Source organism: Pagrus pagrus (assembly GCF_965226575.1).
Source record: "Pagrus pagrus genome assembly, chromosome: 8".
In the NCBI taxonomy this organism is placed as follows: domain Eukaryota; kingdom Metazoa; phylum Chordata; class Actinopteri; order Spariformes; family Sparidae; genus Pagrus; species Pagrus pagrus.
In genome coordinates this window covers 19,251,484-19,271,611 of record NC_140192.1, presented here as the reverse complement: position 1 = coordinate 19,271,611, position 20,128 = coordinate 19,251,484, and the positions used below count along the sequence as shown (strand labels likewise).

General features: G+C 43.2%; 1 protein-coding gene across 14 annotated transcripts in view; it reads right to left on the bottom strand.

The window, feature by feature from the left end:
* fbrsl1 (fibrosin-like 1) overlaps positions 1 to 20,128 on the bottom strand; it is a 369,210-nt gene that overhangs the window by 281,361 nt on the left and 67,721 nt on the right. For 6 of the 14 annotated variants that reach the window (XM_084359206.1, XM_084359210.1, XM_084359211.1 and 3 more), the window contains 2 exons: positions 3,044 to 3,147; positions 1,214 to 1,530 (listed from right to left, as the gene is read on the bottom strand). In XM_084359206.1, coding sequence (XP_084215332.1) covers positions 1,214 to 1,516 — 303 coding nt within the window. In that variant the 5' untranslated portion in view covers positions 1,517 to 1,530; positions 3,044 to 3,147. Of the gene's footprint in view, positions 1 to 1,213; positions 1,531 to 2,210; positions 2,544 to 3,043; positions 3,151 to 14,168; positions 14,388 to 16,782; positions 16,902 to 20,128 lie in introns of those variants that run through there. The other 8 variants (XM_084359202.1, XM_084359204.1, XM_084359201.1 and 5 more) reach the window with 7 other exon arrangements.

The following is a 20,128-nucleotide window of genomic DNA, read 5'->3' as shown; positions in this document are numbered from 1 at the left end:
AAGCTGTTAACAGATGGGACGTGGTGAATACATGATCAGCTCCAAATGTTTGAGGTTGAACAACTGGTTTACAATTCATGCACTTGCTGCAAATCTACATTCGACCATTATACCGACTAAGCACTATGTTGGAGGCAAGAGTCAATCAGGACTGATTAATACCACCGCTAAGCCTACATGGGAGGTTGTCATTGGAATGAGGTGGCCTGTGGTATGATCCATGGGCTTTCAAATGAGGTCATCATCCTAAAATATACAGACCTCACTGGGCATGTAATATGTTAGCTATGTTTATTAAAGCTGGTGATTTATATTTCAGCTACAGCAGTGAGACCATTCCCAGAATGAGCCATGGAGAGAAAAAAAAACAAAACAGGCCCGCCTGCCTTGTCAGTCAGCCTGACGTCCCACGGGGAGCCATGTTTTATTTGTCATTTGGAACGTAATGAGATAAAAGAGATAAGAGGATGTCACAAGAGAACCTCCTTTCTTTTCCTGAAATCATTCCACTGACATCAGACATACCACACCGGGTAATGACAGGACAGAGTTATCAGCACATGGTGTATCAGCCTGTGACAGATGAATGGTGCAATAGGCAGTTTATCAAAGAGCAAAATGTCAAGAGTGCACCGGCGACTCAGAATACAAAACAATCCGAGCCGGAGACGCAAGTGACAAAGCGGCAGCACCTGTTTATTTCCCTCAACACACCATGTAATGCCAATGATTAACGTCTCACTCACAAAGCCCTGAACTTGGAGGATTCTGCAAAACACAGTTGTGTGCTGCAGGGGTTTGTCAGACACTGTCACCTCAAGGATTCAGCTCCATGAACCAGGTACCAGAAACCTTTGTGCCGGTCATCACTTAGTATTGAACTCTACAGCTGTCAACCAAGGACTGATCAGGGACACCTTGAGGAGGGGGCCTGAACATCTGAGCATCTCTGATCCACACTCTCAGATGATTACAAGTCTCATCCTTATCCGGTGTCTAATTGGCATCATCTCAAGAAAATTGGAGACAAATTAGACAAGTCCTCACGTTGCTGGTGAGTGAGTGAGTGAGTGAGTGAGTCTTGTTGGGGGGGTGGGGGGATGTCTCAGGGACTCCCACTTTGAGAACCACTCCACTGATGAGGAATGCAGCACACACACATACACACGCACGCGCGCACACACAAACAGGTAATGATCCAGTTCCTCCTTACCTCCAGACGGTCCAGGCTGATGAAACTGGTGATAGCAAATCCATCAATGATATCCTCCTCCTGCGAGCTGGACTCGCGTCTCTTCCGCCGGGGGGGACGCGGGGCTCTGGCGGCGGCTGCGGGGTGCGGCGCCTTTTTACCGGGCAGAGAGGCGGCGTCCCTCCCCGGACTGTGTCCCTCCCTGTCGGAGCAGGAGGAGTTGGGGTCGGGGCTGCGGGCGTCTCTGCTTCCTGCCTCCCGCAACCTCCGCACCCTCTCCCGCTTGGACCGGCATCTCCGACCCTGCTTCAATTTCCCATCCATGTCGTTGAGGGAAGCTTGCAGTGTCAGAATGAAGAAAAAAAAAAAAAAAAAGAAATATAAATATAACTCCACACAGTCGGTGCTCTCGCCTGAACGCTCGCTGCACCGCGTTAACAACAAATAACACACACACTGGACCGAGGATTGTCGGCTGCGCTAGAACGCGAAGATAGCGCCGTGTGTGCGTGCGTGTGTGTGTGTGTAAATAACAACGCGAATAAAGCCGTCTAACACTCAATGACCTTGAGTACAAACCTCCCCAATCTCCATTGCGATAAGCAAATGTTCAAGTATCCCACTCAGGCGGCGGAGAGAGGGGGGGAGACAGCGAAGCGGACGCGGATCCGCACGTTTTTTTTTTTTTTTGTTTTTTTAAATATTTGTCACGAATCTGCACTGTGTCGACGCGGTGTCCGTTAAAGCAGGTGCAAAACGGCCAAACAGTTACAAATCCACGGGTTACAGCCGCTTTGTAACTTTTGTTGCATCAGAATAATAACACGCAACGCTACAGCCGAACCTCGCTGCATGCCGCAGACGGCGCAGAGAAATCATGTCGCTGCCCGTTGTTGTTTTCCACCACCCCGATCCATGATCCGAGGCTGTCAAATATATATATATATTTAATTTTTTTTAAAAAGCTCGGGATTGTACCCGTCCAAAACAAACAAACAAAAAATAAACAAGTACGTACGCTACCGATTGAGGCAATGATCCCGTCCGCGTTGAGTTTTTAAGCCATATTCCTTCTCTGCGTTGCTTCGGGGGCAAAAAGGGATCCCAAGTCTGCGAGCTACTTATGCGCAATATTTCCTAAATGATCCGAAGCGTCCGAACGAGACAACCATCCAGTGTGTAATCAAACTCCATGAGGCGATGAAGCGGTCTATTCCAGTTTAGATAATGTTGAGTTTCCTATAAATCCACTCCGGTCCCGTCCCTTTGGCTGCTCAGTTGCTCAGTGGCTCGTGGTATTTTTTTTCTATTCGCATAAGAAGGCTTTGATAAGTGTCCTTAAAGCGACAGGAGTGATTAAAATGCCCCCCCACCGCCACCCCCTTTCCTCTCATTCCCTTCATCCGAAATTAAGAGACACAGTCAAGCTTCAGAGAACCCACAGAACTGACGTATTTCCGCCACCTCTGGCTCGCAATTTAGCATAGGAAGGAGGCTGGTGTAAATAAAAGGAGGAGGAGGAGGAGGAGGAGGAGGGAGGAGGGGGGGTCATTCTCTCTCTCACTGTTGGGCACATTTTGTCACACAAGGCACTATTTTAGTCAGTCTGTCTGCCGGAGCCGATGCCACATCATGCGTATCCCACTGACTGTTTGTGCTGTCACTGGCAGAAAATGCAGGCTGTACACACACATTCACACACTCTCATCTATCTGGATTTGACAACTTCTCCAACCCCCCCCCCCCCTCCTCCAACTGCCTGAGTTCACCAGCAGGCACCTCAAAGTGGAAAGTTGCATGTCATTGTCAGATTGTACAGTAAATATTTGAAACACAGGTTGCCATACATACCCTGCTCTGTGTCCCAAGTCCTCCCCTGGAGCCAGGTTGGTGTGTTTCCCAATCTGCTGGTGTGGGGACTTCCAGGGATCCCTCGGGGAGTTCCAGGGAGTCCTCTGCTAAGTAACACACAGCTTAATTTATCTGCTTTCCATCAGCAGAAATTAGGGCAATGACATTATATAATCGCTGTATTGTGTAACAATTATTACCATTATAGGCTTCGCTGCCCCGACTGTATTATAACTCCACCTACACTTACATGGACACTTGTTCAAGTCGCTGTACATGTCTGAAAAGTGTTCTGAATGGGGGGCCGCGATGGCGTGGTTTCCTTTGGGAGGCCCTTGTTATGCAAACGCGCTAGATTCAATTAATACTGTATATGTAAAGGGGTTAAGTTTGGACTAGTGGCAGAAAAAAAGTTCACAGACTTCCCCTGTCTTTCATCTTCATAACACTGTATCACATTACACATTCACATGGATATATAACACCAGACACTAATATTCCATCTGGCAACGACGCTGACTCCAACATGGATTACAGGTAACTTTCAGAGGAAACTTATGAAGAACAGTATTAAGTTACAGAAGTCAGGGAGCTGGTGCCTCCTTTGTAAATGCCTAGTTTGTATTTGCATGAAGCTTTGCCGAGCTCGAAACTTGTTCTCTCTGCCCGCACTTGAATAAAGGAAGTATGCCAGATCTGCCATCTTTCATGCCAGGTTTAATTCCAACGAAGATTATGTTATCTTGATCAGAGCATGTGCATTAAGATGTCAAGCTGTGTGTGGCATAACCTCGGGGCCATTTAGGATTCAAGCGCGATGGAAAAATACAATTAAAAATGACGATGAGAAGATGACATACATCTTTTCATCATACAGGGTGTGAATTCACACCCTGTATGATGCAAATACAGCTCATAAGCAGGACCTTTGCCTACTGAGTCAGCAGCTCACCGTCCTATTGGCTACCTAACAAGAGGAACTACATCGTGACTGTTTGCAGCTCTCATTAGCAGGAGTCAGACGGGGACGTGTGGGGGGAAACACTGAAGATGAGCAGTTAATATCAGAGGATTACTGGTAATGATCTCATACGAAGGTGTGCGAGCTGAGGGAGAATTACAATATTCAGCCGGTGTGAAATATTGCATCGAAGGATCCGCTGGCTCATTATTTGATCTTCACAGTTACAGGAAGCAGGGGAAAGCAAAGCTGCGAGAGCCAGACTGAAATATTTAGGCAGTTAGTGCGGTGGTTCAGGTGTGGGAATTTTCTTTTATGGTGAGAATCTTCTGTGAAACTGCAAGGCAATGCATCAAAATGCAAAACGAAACTACTTTTATGCAAATGCAGTGTGCTGCAGGGTAAATTATCCAGAGCACTGTAGGTGATTAAACCAGGGACTGCACTGAGTGAGTGAGTATGATGAAGTTTTTATGATACACTGCTGCGTCAGGTTACACTCTGTAATCTATACCCAAATATCAAAATGTTTATACTTTGTCGCGCGCTCACAATTGGCTGCTGTTCAAACCAAGAGTGCCCTTGTGTACTTTTCATCCAAGCAGCAAATCTGAGGATGGCAGCAAGTGTATTCTACCTGTATGTTGCTTTGGAGAACAATAACCAGGTGAGCAGCACATCAATCTTTGAGCGAATGGACCTCTCTGGAACTTGAGGCGCTATCATTTTCATGTTGCTTTAACCTCTGTAACCACTGTGAATAAACCCCTCTCTGTTTGAGCAGCTTTGCAAGAACTAATTCAGTAAGGAGATTAAAAAAAAAGGGGGGAACAGGTATGGTGAGAGGGCCGTGGAGGAGAGGGAAGAGATTACCTCTGTTTCTTCCATGCTACTATTTGCTGTGAGCTTAATCCATAGCTACAGACTCTGAGCTCCCACATCGCAGTCATTCAAACACTAGTCTCTTTGAAACGCTTAGCTCCGGCTGCGCTGGAAGCTAAGGGGAGGGAGTCTGTCATGCCTTTATGATGCTTAAACGGTAGAATTGTTTTTCTTTGCCCCTGCCACCACGATAAGGATTCATTTGATGTCGCCGAGGTCAAGGTGCTTCATGCTTAAAGGGTTACTTTCCATTGCATTAGTTCTAAGAGTGTGCTGCGTGGTGTAGACACGGGATTGAGAGGTGAGGGATCTGAAGGATGCAATAAAAAAAAAAGAAACTCTCCTCAAGTACACACCGTATCCTTTGTAAAGAATATAGCCCCACAGAAATCAATAAGCCTAGATTTCACACTAGAACACTAGACAGCTGTAAGACACAAATCCCTGCACTGTTGTAAAAAAAATAAATAAATAACACATTCTGTTGGTCTAACAACATCATTTGTACACAGTCAGTACACAAGGACCATGTTCATCAATTGCGGCAGCCATCTCCCAGGTATTCTAAGGTCTGACAATGGTTTAACTAGCAGATATTGACGAAGTCTTTCCTCCTGCATTTAAGTCAGATGTGCTTCACGACCATCTACCACCCAGATATTGAAAGGACGTCATAAGATACTAAAGTGTCCAACGTAGACACAAGGAGACTACAGTTTTACAGGAATGTCCGGTCTTCGATCAAACTGCAAACTCAACTGCAGCTGTTGCTGTTGCTATGCGTTAGGGTCTCAAGATGAAGAAGAAGATTACAGGTTCAACTTGGTCTTAACTTGGATAAATGTTCACCATTGAGATCCTGCCAGCTCACCAACTGCTGTCATTTATTGCCATGTAAGTGACATTGCTTTAGCGATGGCAATGTAAGTCTGTTAGATGGTGGGTGTGAACAAACTGATTGCCATTAAATTTAGTACAGAAATTCATGGTCTCCAGAGGGTGAAACAGACTTCTCCCCTGACTTTTTTGGCACTGATAGACCAGGTTCACATTCTTGTCTTTTAGGGAAATGTCTCAACAACTAATGAGTGGGTTAGTGTGAAATTTGGTACACATATCCTTGGTGCAGAGAGGTTAAGTCCCAATGAGTTTGGTGATTCCCTGACATTTCCACAAGCGACATCAGCAAGTCAAAGATTTCACTTGCAGTGTTCTGTGAAATATCAACATCTGCACACGACTGCAGATTTTGTTCAGACATTTATGGTTAACAGATGATGAATGATGATCCCTGACCTTTTCTCCAGCACTACCATGGTGCTGACATTTGTAATTTTGAGTGAAATGTGTCAGCATTTATTGGATGGAGTGCCATGAATGCTGGTACAGACATTCATGTTCCCCTCAGGATGAATTGTGATCACTTTGGTGGTGCATTAACCTTTCATCAGTTATTCATCAGACCAAAATTTAGTGTTTTGGTATTTGGTTCATTAACAAATTCCTGCAAACGATTCAATTTAGCCTTAGCTGTACTTCACTTAGTGCTAATTAGCACATGCTAGCATGCTGACAGACTAGACTAAGGGTGCATTCCAAATTGCTTACTTTTTCTATTTACTTTTAGTAGGCACTGCAGCTGCCCATACAAAGTATTTCTTGTTGCATGCAATATGCATACAACTGGGGCATACTACTTCAAATGAGCTGTCAAATGTTTGTTCTCTCTTGGCTTTGTGTATATTTGTGAGACACAGAGTGACATATGTGACGTATCTTCCGCTGGGCAGGGGACCGTGGGTCAGAAAAGCCAGGAAAGCATGCTGGCTTGCATACTGCAAAATACAACCGGATGTAGTAGGACATCCTGGTATTTTTGGCATACTGCATCTCACACACTTACTAAATCTTTTCCTGGCATACTTAACAGTTTGTTAGTATGTGTATTGGAATGGAGGGTAAGATGGTTATCATGCCAATCTTAGCATTGAGCTCAGAATACCACTGTGAGATGAGTACAGCGCCACAGAGCCGCTAACATGGCATGTCTTCCTCTTGGGAGGAAAGTCTGAAATTTGCAGTTTTGCTGACAAATTATCCCCAATATTTTCCCCAGATTTGCTATTATTTGTTAAACCAGAAGCAGCACGCTCATGTATTGAATCCATCAGAAACAAATGCAGAAATGACAGCCAGCTGTTTTGAATAGGGAGTTGTTGGATTTTAACTGAGACATCTCCATTTGCTGCCCTGGCTGTCACTGAGGAATTACTATGAGGCAAAACATAAGTCCGTGGCTCTATGCCTATAGGGCTTTCGCCTGCCTCTGTGACACATCATGGAGTAATTCACTAGTTTGGTGGCAATTTACAGGCAGACTCAACAAGAAACCCGCCTGGGGCCCTTGAGCAACAAGCTCTCTCTCGGGAAACCGTGGCCAGCTATAGGATTGCCTGGGCCGGGCCCAGCAAACCACCGCATGAAAAATTAACCTGCTCACTCCACAGACAGAGCTTACACATCCTCCCTGCCTGAGAGCCTCCTTACACACTGCCTTCATCTCTTGCCCCCTTATTCTCCCCGCCTCTCCCTCTTTCTCAGCCTTTTCTTCCCCTCTTCGTGTCTCTCGTTTTCCCTCCCTGCATGCTATCTGCACACCTCGTGTTATTTAGACCTATCGCAGAGCCAGCGCTCCGTATCTTTGCTTCAAAGACAACAGCTGTTTGTTTCATGTTGAACACAGGCAATTATTTATAGACTGGAAGACTGAGCATGAGCCTATCAGGTATTGCATGTGTAATGTAAACATGTGTGCAGCCACTGCCATCAAGTAGTAATGAATCATTTCGGAGTAGTTTATCGCTGAAAGTCAAATGGAAGTCACCAACTTAAATAAGTGAGGTAACAACAGAGTATTAGTCAGGAAACTGAGCGCAAACACAGCGAGGTGTCAATAGTTTTACAGAGCAGGCTGTATATCTAAGTGCCTTTGGATATTTCATACCACTGGGGAGCAAAGTTTAATCAAACAGAAAGATTGGCCCCAGAGCTGTGTGGGTGAGAGAGCTGAATTTATTGGCAGCCCTTGAACAGGCAGTACGGTTTTTATTACAGGCATCATTCAGGGCGAAATTAGCAATGTGACCTGCTATTTTAGTGAAATAAATTGAACTACGAGATTGATGTGGATAAATGTCACGTTAAATGTCATCATAAAAAGCTATGTTTCTTTGAGTTATTGTAAGCCACGAGGGGATGTGTTTCTGTACCCAGCCTTTTTTTCTCTCTATCCTTTTCTTCAATCCGGGGATCCTTCAGTCTAGAATTCCCACTTTTCTTGTTGTGGTTCCAGGCATTGCTCAACATTTTGAGAGAAATGCCATAATGGTTTTTATTGATCCTTAATGTCTGATGCCCTCCCTGATGCTAAAGTAACAATGCTCTCTGCCTCTCCAAATCGCATCAACAGATGTTGTGACAGCAGAGCTTTTCATAAAAGACCCCGAAGGCGGTCGATAGTTCCCAAGAACCATGCTTCGATTTCCGTCGGTTGGTGGAAAGATAAAGGGAGGACATCATTTGAGTTTATAACTGAGATGACTGTACTCACTACACACTTAGTGGCACCTACTGTTCCCCAGTATGATCCTCTTATATATTGTTTTCAAGCTGAAAGAAGAACAAAAATAGGCATTGGGCCTTTGAGAGGACTGGCAGCAGCTTTGTGTCTGTGTTAAATGAATAGATCAACATTTTTGAAAATACACGTATTTGCTTTCTTCTTCTGAGATACATAAAAAGATCAATAACACTTTCATATCTGTCCGCGAAATGTGATTGGTTAGCAAACACATCACCAGGCACATTACCACACAACCATAAACCACACCGCACTCCTTGTTTTGTGGAGATGAAACTTTGTATAATATGTTAATGAGCGAGCTTTAGAGGTGCTGGTTTCTTTTATGTTTGAAAAAAGCCGAGTCATCTAAATCTCACCCAGAAAGTGAATAAGTGCTTATTCCAAAATCTCCAACTATTTCTTGAACTCTGCAGTTCTGTATTTTTTTCATCCTGAAACCACCAGCGCACTCAAGAATCTGCAAGTCTTCAAACAGTTTAGTTAATTAAAAGCTTATTTGCTCAAAGGTCAATGCATTCCTTTAAGCAAAATGGAGTGGATTATGTAAAATATTAATTTTTAAAGTACTTTGTAATATATTTTGCATGATTTGCATGACAGGGTACACCAGTGATTAGACTGTGGGGTGACCTATGGCTCAGTGGAGGAGGGAAGGCAAAGAAAAAGGTTGAATTACTTGCTTGGGGATTAGTATCAAAGTCTCACAGAAAAAAGAGGCAGTTGAGGATAGAGTGTGTAACTGTCGCAGCTTTTCTTTTCATGCTTGACCCCGGTTTGAATGCATATAACCTGGTAAATAACTCAAGGATAGGCAAAGATTGATGGGATGTGAGTGGTCTCTGTTTTTAATGGTGCTTTGTGAGGGACAGAAACGTATTCCCACCGGTCACGCTGCAATTAGCACCCGAGCCACAAAAAAACCCCCAGAAGCTGCAGTGATCACTTGTGCCAAGTCCCCAAACGCCTCCCCCCGAACCCACACACAAACACAAAGCCCGTTCTCCCTCCTCTCACTTTCGCTCGGGTCTCACTCAGGGCCTTCTCCAACATGCGGCCATGTGGCAGTGTACCCTGTAACTGTTCACAAGTGGCAGATTTTTCAACCTCTAAGGCCGTGTCACACAATGCCACATTAGCAGAGGTGATGTTTTCTCAGTGGCACTCAACAGGCTGACACAATGTGACAAAACCGTCACAGGGGAGGGCTTCCCCACCCAGGACCTCGCTTGTTAGAACGCCTGAATAAATGAGCGAGTGACACCGAAAGAGACAGGGAGAGAGAGAGGGAGAAAGAGACTTCTCTCAGCTTGTTTTCCACGCATATCTGCAGCTACGCAGTATAATGAGCACAATGTTAACAGAGAGGGTAAACATAGAAGGCAGTATAAACAGGCTGACGGCAGGCAGCAGAGAGGACTGTCTGTCTGTGTAATGAGGGAGCTGCAGAGACGAGCTCGTATCCATCCTCTTGGTCTGGAGGACGCGTGGATGGAGAACCACGGTCACTTAATAGAGGATGTTAGGAGAAACAATGAGAGAGCTTATTTTTCATTTATTTCATGTTTTTTTTAACCCAAAGAGAGTTTGAAGCCATTTTTTTCTTTAATTTATGCAGGTTTAACCACTAAGCATTTCAAATAGGTGAAATAACCCTGATCATCAGCCCATTACAGGGCTCCAGACCATATTTTTACAGTGCTTGCAGTGGCAAAAGTAAGGTGCACCAAATAAAACATTTCAATTAAATTTCTTAACACATTTTCTAAATTAAAGGAATAAAACGTGCAAATGCAAGCTTTTCTTCATTTAAATCACACCCTACGTAACAGGGAATGGCAATAACCTCAAAACTGCTAAATGTCAGGTTGCACCAGTGTCACAGATGAATGTGTTTAGTTGCACTTGACAGAATTTTGGTGCATGTGCGACCAAAATAGTTGCACCCTGGAGCTCTGCCATTATTAGTATCAGCTGAAGGAGACTACACAGCAATACATATAGTGTTATATTGTAGCTTGAAGTAAATAAAGAATGTCGCAGTATTCATAGGTGTTCAATCGTAGATGTACGTATGTAGGAATATCCACAGTTTTTGTACATAAACACCCTTTAGCACTGTATACGATGTCCAATGTTCTATAAAACTCTGGGAGAATAAACTCTCAAGTTACTTACATTGATCCATTAGCGTGAGTTATAAACATTTAACCAATGGCATGCCAACAGCACTTGTTGAGGGAACAGAAAGGCAGCTCATTTGATTTTCTCTCATGTATTTTCTCCTTGATGCTGGCAAGGACGTTGTGAAGTGCTGGATACATTTTTAGTTAAGACATAAATCTTGTCACAGATCGCACATCATTCTTCTTTGATGCCGATCACTGATGCTTTGCAGAGTGTACGACTAGATGCGATCGCTCTGCGTCTTCACAGCCGCCCCCCCCCCTAAAAAAAATCATGCCACACTGTTGTGTCCCTCAGTCCTTTTGAGCAGTGCTGATATGCATTACCTCAAGTGTTAATACAGTGCATACATTCAAAGAGCAACTGAGAGTCTCGCGGAATAACAAATGAGTGGGAAGAATAGAAAATCAACGACGGGCAGATTGAAAGTTAAAAGGCTGTAAAATGAGCGTGTGTTCAAATAGAGAGGGAGAGCGGCTGTGAGCAGGCGTATTATACTCGGCTTCTTATAACGCTCCCTTGGCTTTCACAAGGCTCTTGATTAGCAAACAGCAGCCCCCGAGATAAAACACACTCATAGACACGGACTGGATTTGCATGTAAAGAGACTTGGAGCTTTTCATGCATGTATCCACTGCAGGCAAATTAGAGAACATGATGCTTTAGATGCTGCTCCTTCTGGCAGAGTCCCTCTTTTGTTTTGTGTCCTTGTCGGTCAACCTATCCCTTATATTTGACAAGGTGCGCATATAAAAAACTCTCTGACATACATATGTTTTATACTTGTGTCTTTATCTTGTGACCCTGCAGGGGTTATGAAATCGGCAGTTGCCCTTAGCACGCTCTTTGTAGCGATATTGAAGTAGTAACACTTGTGGCATACTTGTACTGACAGGTCAAGTTAAGACTACAGATGCACGTGGCACACAAGTGATAAGTGTACTTAAATAAACGTTTGCATAATTCTGAATATATTTTATAAGCTTGTAAATTAATATTTGCACAAGCTGGATTTGCATTCATTCATAATGTGATTCCTAAGCATTTACATGCAAGGCTAGGCACATTCACAGGTCTCATGCAAACAACAGGAGGTCACATACAAGGCAAACAGACACTGCAAGACACTTCACTCCACAGCTTTTATCGCTCTCAGACACGATGTTTAGAGAAAAAACAGAAGAGATGATTAAAAAGTACCTCAAGAAGATTTGCATAAACTGTGAGACATTGTGCGCAAGTACATGGATAATTTGATTTATAAATGAAGACATGCTGAGGCAATCCAGCGTATTACTTTCATGTGAGAAAAGCAGTCGCTTCTTGAGTTCACCCTTAGTAATGACTTGGCTAAATATAATTTATGACTCGAGTCATAAGTTATTCACTGACTTGCTGATTAATTATGTAGGCTCAAAATGTAATATCTCTGATTATGTGTGACAGTAGATTTTCATCGTTGCAGATGGAGGGAGTTTCTAACAGCGGGTTTATGCTAAGCAGCTTTCTTTTGTAAATTGATATGCATTTGAGCAAATGTGAAAAAGTGTTTATCCTCTTGCTCGATTGTATAACGCTGGAGGATTTTCTTCTGCAATACTATGCATGCATCCATTAAAAATCATTACTTTGGGGTCATCATTTAATCCCTCTAAAATATAGAGGATCCAGGCTGTAGAAGCTAAGCTGATTTTGTTCTACTCTCATTTTTTTTTTGAAGAGTAAATGCTACTTCTTTGCAAACGATTGAATCTCATTTTTGAATAGAACTGGATTTACAGCCCCGGAGCAAAGCAAAGTCATTCTCTAATGATACCAAATACAAGGAAGGATATGGTCAAAACCTTTCATCCATTTTTCATGCTTGTTTAACTTTTTCCTACACACCACACCAAATCCATTTTCCACAGGAATTTTGAGGAGCCTTAGCTCAAGATTGGTGCAGACAGCTTGTTAAATATGTATTGGCTGAGCGGTGGGCAACCTGCTGAAGTAGCAATGTACCTCATCTCCACTTGAACAGAGTGAGTGAATAAATGATAGATTCTACAGTGAATCAGGACCTAAACTTCTGTAGCCTTTCAGACAAAGCTGGTGTGACATTTCTCTACATGTACTGGATTGTGGAAGGAGAAAAATTCAAGGCGCACAATATCACACTGATGTGATCCGGGCAGCCTGGATGATTTTTCAGCCCATTTTACAAAAGCAACCTTCACAAATTTGTAAAAGGCAATGATGTCTTTATAAGTTTGGATCTCCTTACAGTTCTGAAAGTAGTCCGAAAGAAACAATCCTAATTTACATTGACATGTTTCTTCTTTTAATTGTGTTCCCTAAATCTAACTGGGTGTCAGAGTGGTGTTTCCACAGTCAAACCAGGTGTCGTATGTGTTCCCTACATCAAGCAATACATTGTATTTGTGTTCCCTACATCCAACAAGGCATTGTGTGTGTTCCTCAAATCCAGCATAGCGTTGTGTGTTTTCCCTAAGTCTAACAAGTAATCATGTGTGTGTTCCCTAAATCCAACAAGACATTATGTGTGTTCCCTAAATCTAACAAGACATTATGTGTGTTCCCTAAATCTAACAAGACATTGCGCGTGTTCCCTAAATACAACAAGACATTATGTGTGTTCCCTAAATCTAACAAGACATTATGTGTGTTCCCTAAATCCAACAAGGCATCATGTGTGTGTTTCCTAAATCCAACAAGGCATCGTGTGTGTTCCCTAAATCCAACAAGGTCTCTTTTGTGTGTATCCTCAACCCATTTATTCTACCATGTCATACCTAGTCTGTCTGACACACAAACACACATACAGTGCACGTCATCCACAGCGTGCCTCTCTCTGTTGCTGTTTAGTGAGTCACTGTCTCTGCAGTGCTATCTCCCAGCTGATCTGTAGTTAATCTCTCAGAGGTCTCCGGTGGGAGGAAACGATGAAGGGTGGAAGAGAAAGACAGAGAAAAAGAGATACTCTGAGCTGCAGCCCGATGAGCTTCCCTAAGCTAAGGCTCCCCAGGGAGTGCTCAAATGTCCAAAACCCCAGCAAAACTTCACTGACTCAAGTGATTATGGTTGTAGAGTGTGTTTACATGCCTGCGTTCATGTTCAGTGTTTAATTACGGACTGAAATATCCTCTACGCTTTTAGATATTTCAGCCTCAATATCCAGCGGACTACCCACTGAGCAGCAGGGAGTTAATGGGTTTCATTAAATCTGACTGATTTAAAGCATCAGTAGTAAAATCTATAAAAATTTTGCTGTTGCCGAATCCGTGGTTTAGCTTCCTTGAAGCTTCACACTGAGAGCCTCTTTTCTTTTTAGTACATCGCGTCTTTGTGATGAAAGTTAACTGGACAGAAAAATCAATAAAGGGTCAGCTTTTAGCGAGTGTTTCATATAGAGATGGTTGATTTTGAGCTGTTCAAGTGCAGAGAAGACCTACAGTTTGTCTGGTGTCGTGTCCGTCAAACAAAGAAAGCCTCCAAGTAAGTCAACAAGTAGAGTCCAACAGATTGAGGAGACGGCTCCGTTTGTGGTGATGTCTCCATTTGGTGGGCTTCCAGGTGGCAAACACGCTGACAAAGCTGGGCTGTTCCGCTGCCGGCTCTGCTCACTGATCTCCTTTCTCCTGAGATGCAGTTCACCTCCGAGCACAAGAGATCTGCCACAGAGAAGACGGAGAAATCGTTTTCTCCACTTTCTTCTGCCCCCCCTCCCCCTCCCCCTCCCCCCCTTAAAAGAAGCTCCTGTTTGTCTGTGATACAACGAGCGAGATGAAGATCAAACTTGTATCTGAGAGAAAAAACAGGTAGACACACATTCATAGACAGAGCAAATGCTTTCACGCATCCTGTCCCAGCAATGCATACTTTCTCATCCCGCTGTGCCTAAAGGAGTTCTTACAATTTGTACAAGATGAGAGGCAGAGAGGGAGAGAAAGGGGGAGACAAACTGACAGAGAGATACTGAATGTATTCTCCACCTTGCTTCAGTTCTCCCTGGCACCCAGAGGCTTCTCCAAAGCTTTTAGTAAAAAACAAGCGGCTGTGCGATGGATCAAACAGCAGCGGCAGCCACTTTCCAGCCTACCCAGCAGACTACTAGCTTTGATATTTCAGTCACTATCAGTCCCCACGTTGTGTCTGTTTTATATACTGCCAGGTAAATGAATCTTTTCCTTTGGTTCTTTTTCCTCCCCTTACTCCCCATCATCACTCTCCCCAACCCCACCTACCTCCCTCAGTTGTCCCGTTTCCTTTTACAATTTGTTCCAGGCTTTCCTCTCCCAAGACTGACTTGCAGTAAAACCTGCTGGGTTCCACGTTTTGGTCCTGGTTGAACGATGCATTTGCCATTGTAATTACTGCCAGCCCTGTGGGCAGAAGGCAAGACTGGTTTGTCTGTCTGAATATGAGGAAGTAGAGACGTGCCATTTAACCCACTCACTCCATCCCACTCTGTTTTCCATCGCATCAAGCCTGTTGTGACATGCATTTGCTTCATTGCTCAAAGCCAAGATGCACTTTATGACTTTCATGACCAGATGAAGGGCATTTTTTTCCAATACAGCCTTTGACTTTGATGAAGTTGACAAAGATGAAGACTTGATGTCCTTTCATAAAAAATGTCATAAATCAAGATAAACAGAAGAGAAGTCAGATCGTCAAGAACCAAGTAGACTAGAGTACCAGAGAAAAGGAAACACTATTGTGGGCATTTGTCCATCCCTCATCTTTGTTTTGGTTGAGAGCTCATGAATCCAATAAAAACACCTATATAAATGAAAAGACAAAGACAGCATTGATTCATTTCTCATATTTCAAGATGAGAGCAGTGTTGTCCCTCAGCAATACTAACAAAATAATACTACCATTATGCCTGGTATAATGTAACACCTTACCGTATGTTAGAGCTGTAGCTCTGCTTCAAACTGTGCATTAGTCTGAAGCCAGACCACTAAAAACAAACACTTTTCCCATATAACACCCTGATTTTAGTTTCTCTGGACTGGTTGCCAATTTCTCTTGGAATCCATTTTAACCCACGTACTTACCGCATACAAGGTTTTACATGGCCAGGTGCTGGATTACATCACTGAGCTTTTAAGTATCCACAGTCCCAACAGACCAAACTAGAGCCAGGCCAGAGTCCTGGTTAAAATCAAGCTTTTGCAGCACCTTGGCTTTGAGACAGTCTTCTATTAAGTATTTAGTCTGCTGGCAATATATTTAAATCATCAAAACACATTTTATAAAGTCTTTTTACTGACTAGCTAATAGACATCTTGTTGTTTGCAGGCCACCAACAGCCTTGTCACCACATTCTCTTTTATCTTGTTTCTGATCAGTTAAATGATTAGTCTCATGAGCCGTCTGCGCGTTTTATCTTTTCTTTCTTTGTGTCTGAAATTATTGTTTTTACTCCTTTTTTTGTGCTGTTCTTATCATACCATAAATGTTAATAGTGTAATTTATTTGTGTTTTGGGGTATTTATATATTTGCATGTTCAAAGGGCCTGTGCATGCTCTGATGCTATATAGGTTTACACCCAAGCATTTGCTTTAAAAAAAAACTTAACTTATGAAGGATTTAGGAGGATCTATTGGCAAAAATTGAATATAATATTAATAATTATGTTTTCATGAGTGTATAATAACCTCAATCTAAGAGTAGTTGTGTTTTCGTTACCTAGAATGAATTATATCTACAGAGGGAGCGGGGCCTTGTCCACCATGTTGCACCTTTCACGTTTTTTTGTGTTTTTAGCAGCCGCTGCAGTGGAGAGGCAGGGGAGAGTTAGAGAAGTGTGTTCTCTTGGTTGCAATCTACAATGACACCACTGAATGCCACTCAAACCTACACACTGGACCTTTAAAATATTATTTACCCAGGGAGTTTAGACGTGCTGAGCAAGCATGCCTCTATTGCATACACCTTTATCAGCAATGTCCTGCGTTATACTCACTGACTTACACACCTGGGAGCTGTCCAGCACACAGTCACCTCAGATCCCCTTGTGTTGGTGAGGGTGTTTTGTGCAGATTTGTTTAACTTACACTGAGCAAGGCGCTGTGCTGCCTTGGATGGTGGCTCCATTCCAACTTAGAAAGGATATTCATGACCTCTTGATGAAAGTCTGACAGACTCACAAGATAATGGGGTTGGCTCCCTTCACCTGTAATGAGGCAAATTATTCTTTTATTCTTTGGATCCCATTTGTTTTATCTAATAAGCACCTATTTTAAGAGTAGTGTATTGACTTGTTCCTAGAGGACGTAAAGACACCACACACGGTTCCTCAGCAAGCATCTAATGGAGAAAATTATGCATGAGTTTCCATTCAAATGGTTGTATGATTAAATATTGAACTGTGCGGTGATATTGAAAGAGAGTAATCGCAGCCTTGACAGGAGACAAGTGCTATCAATGTCACACGGACTGACAAATCAGATGTGATTCATGCAGCACAAGTGGTATGCTGAATAGGCAATAACCCAGAGCTTGTATAAACCTAATTACACCAAACATCACCCCATCAATGATCCCCTATCTCATATATAGATTAGCTACACGGTAACAATTGGAGGGTAATGACCCACTGAAATTTTCCTTGTATTGTCAAAACCTCTTGCTCTTTTTATTGCTTGCTCTCTCAGGCTCTCTTTTAGTCGGGAGGCACATTTGCACTCAGGGTCAGGCTATGCACATCCTGCATTTCCAAAGAGCTAAATGAGACTCTCGCTGTGGCCCCTGCCATCCTATTGATCCCCCTCTCTAGCTCTCCGAGTGGAGTTTATGCACTAAATTTAGTTTAGTGCTAAGGGCCCTCATTAATAATAGATCCATCAGTGGGGGGTGGAGGGACCATCACTGATTGATTTCAAAGAGAGCGAGTGTGAGAGAGAAAGAGACAGAGGAAGGGAGAATAACAGGTTTATTTACGTGAGTCAAATCTCCTCAGCAGTCTGAGTCAGCCGACCTAAAAGCCTCATCCTACAGTGTTGGTGTATCTTCCACACACACACACACACACACACACACACACACACAGACATCCGCATATACCTGTATATCAGCAGTGATCATCCATCAGCATTTTCTTTTATCCAAATTCTAGCCTTGGGTACTTTGTTACGCTGGAAATTTGGAGAATAGGAATAGAGGCAGCCATAAAAGCAGTAAAATGAGATGAGTAGCGAGCTGAGGCCCGTGAAATGCAGCATGAGCAACAGGGTTATGTAATGCTGCATGCAAACACACCGTGTTTGAATGTACAATTTGCTAACAGATGGGACGCAGCTCCAGTCATTAAACAGGCATATTTTCGTTCCTACCATTATCACATGGTTACAACAAACCTGTTGACCATCACAAGCAAGCAAAACATGATGATATGATAGACCATCCTACCAAGCAAAAGAGAAAATATGCATGCATGGTATGACGATGAGATGTATGAAGATGATAATATTGAAAAAAAATGTGACAGATGGTTTCACTCTGCGTAAATACATAAAAATCTGTTTATATCCAAGCAGACATGCATACAGATCTACTGTATGTATAGAAAAAGGCTAGGAATGCACATGTTTTGTGAGAAGCTACTCAAGCAGTCACTCCTATAACCATTATCAAGTCAAAATGCTACTGTCAGAGTCTAGCGCAATCCAAATGCTGGCATTAGCTAATATTTACAAAGCTACGCAGATGTTAGCGTAGCTGTTTAATCTCCATTTGTCAGATTCGAGCAAACAGATCAATATTAGCCAGCCATTTGCAAGCCTAAATCATACAGAAGAAATGCTGACATTCATCAAAAGATACAATGCTTGGCCAAAAGATACAGTGAATGTAATCTGGACGGCCGAGTGAATGTATATTGCATGCGAGTTTTGCACATTGGTTGCTTCATTTTTTTGGCAGGGGTACGAGCCTCTCATCCCGCTAACAATAATAATAATGACATGACTGATACTACTTACAATATCAAAGTTTACATTTAGAAACCAAACCATCTCTATAATTTCAATTATAAGCAGTGCTGTTTGATGATGTAAGATTTATAATATAAGGTCAATCAAAAGCAGTGCTGGTGTAGGCTGACACATATATAGTTACAGTTACAGACATTAACCAAATCCAGTTCAGACATAAGAACCAACCCTCCAGCATGATAAGTGGGTTAAGGTGGGTTGTTGGAGGGGATCTTGTTTGGATTGGATCTGGCTGCCTTGCCACAGGGTGCAGCTGTAATGACAGGCCTTTCAGCAGCCACACAACCACACTGAGCATGGCTCATCACAGACAGCAGCCCTACAGGGGAATTATGTGGAGCGACCTGGCACCATAGCACTAGATTTTCCAGCAGACTGCCTCTTGGGTTGTGTTGACAGTGAGTAAGCCTTGAATTTACTCTGCCAGTCAATAAATCCCCCTCTCACCAAACCAATGGGAATTGATGGATCATTGGAGGTGCTCTTTTCTTCCTGTATGTTGCACTTGTTTTATACAATGTGCAGCTGTGGTTACTGTGTGGTGTCGGTGTGTGTGGGTGTGTGTTTGGGTGTGTGTGTGTGTGTGCACTTCAGATCGATGCAAACATGCACATATTTGTTAATGCAACACAGGCACATACATATGCATGCATCCTCTAGTTTCAGTACAAACTTAGATAGTATGCATACACTTAGATAAACATAAAGTGAAGTTTTGTGCATGTCTGTGGTTTGGATTTGTGTTTTAAATCCTGCACCACTTTGATTCCCATCAAACCTCAGCCATAACAAAGGCCTGCATGGTGACGTGTGTACACGCCTGTGTGTATGTGTGTTTATGTGTTTGAGAAAGCCCTTGGATCAAAGTGTCAACCCAATCCCCAGTGCAGCGCAGCAGGAGGCGAGAGGTGTTTGTGCTTCCTAATCAGCCTCCTGCGCAAAAAGCCACTGGCTTTGTCTCATGTCCCCTCTGCTTCTGGAGATAATATGACACATACAGTTGTGCTGGTTTAATTCATAGTAATGGGCTGACTTGTCAGGATTATTAATCAAAGGAACTCCCGGAAAGCAGAGGCTTCTGTGAGCCTTGTGGGGAGCCGAGCATTCAAGAGCCGCATATCTGATTAAAGTACCGCCGGCATTATGAGCCGAGGCCCCCGAGATCAGATAGTTAAGCAATTATGCCTGCGTGAACACTCTGAAGTAATGGAGAGGCTGGAGCATGTTCCAGCTGTTCTGTCTGTGAGTGTGACAGGCGTCAGCACAGCCAGCCCTTGACCTCACAGATCTGAAACAGCTTGCTTACCCGCCATTTACCAACATATCATGCCGCCTACTGCAGCTCCCCTTTGAAAAGAGATGGATTGGGTACAAGAGGAGAGACTAATGCAGTGCAGAATACAGCTGA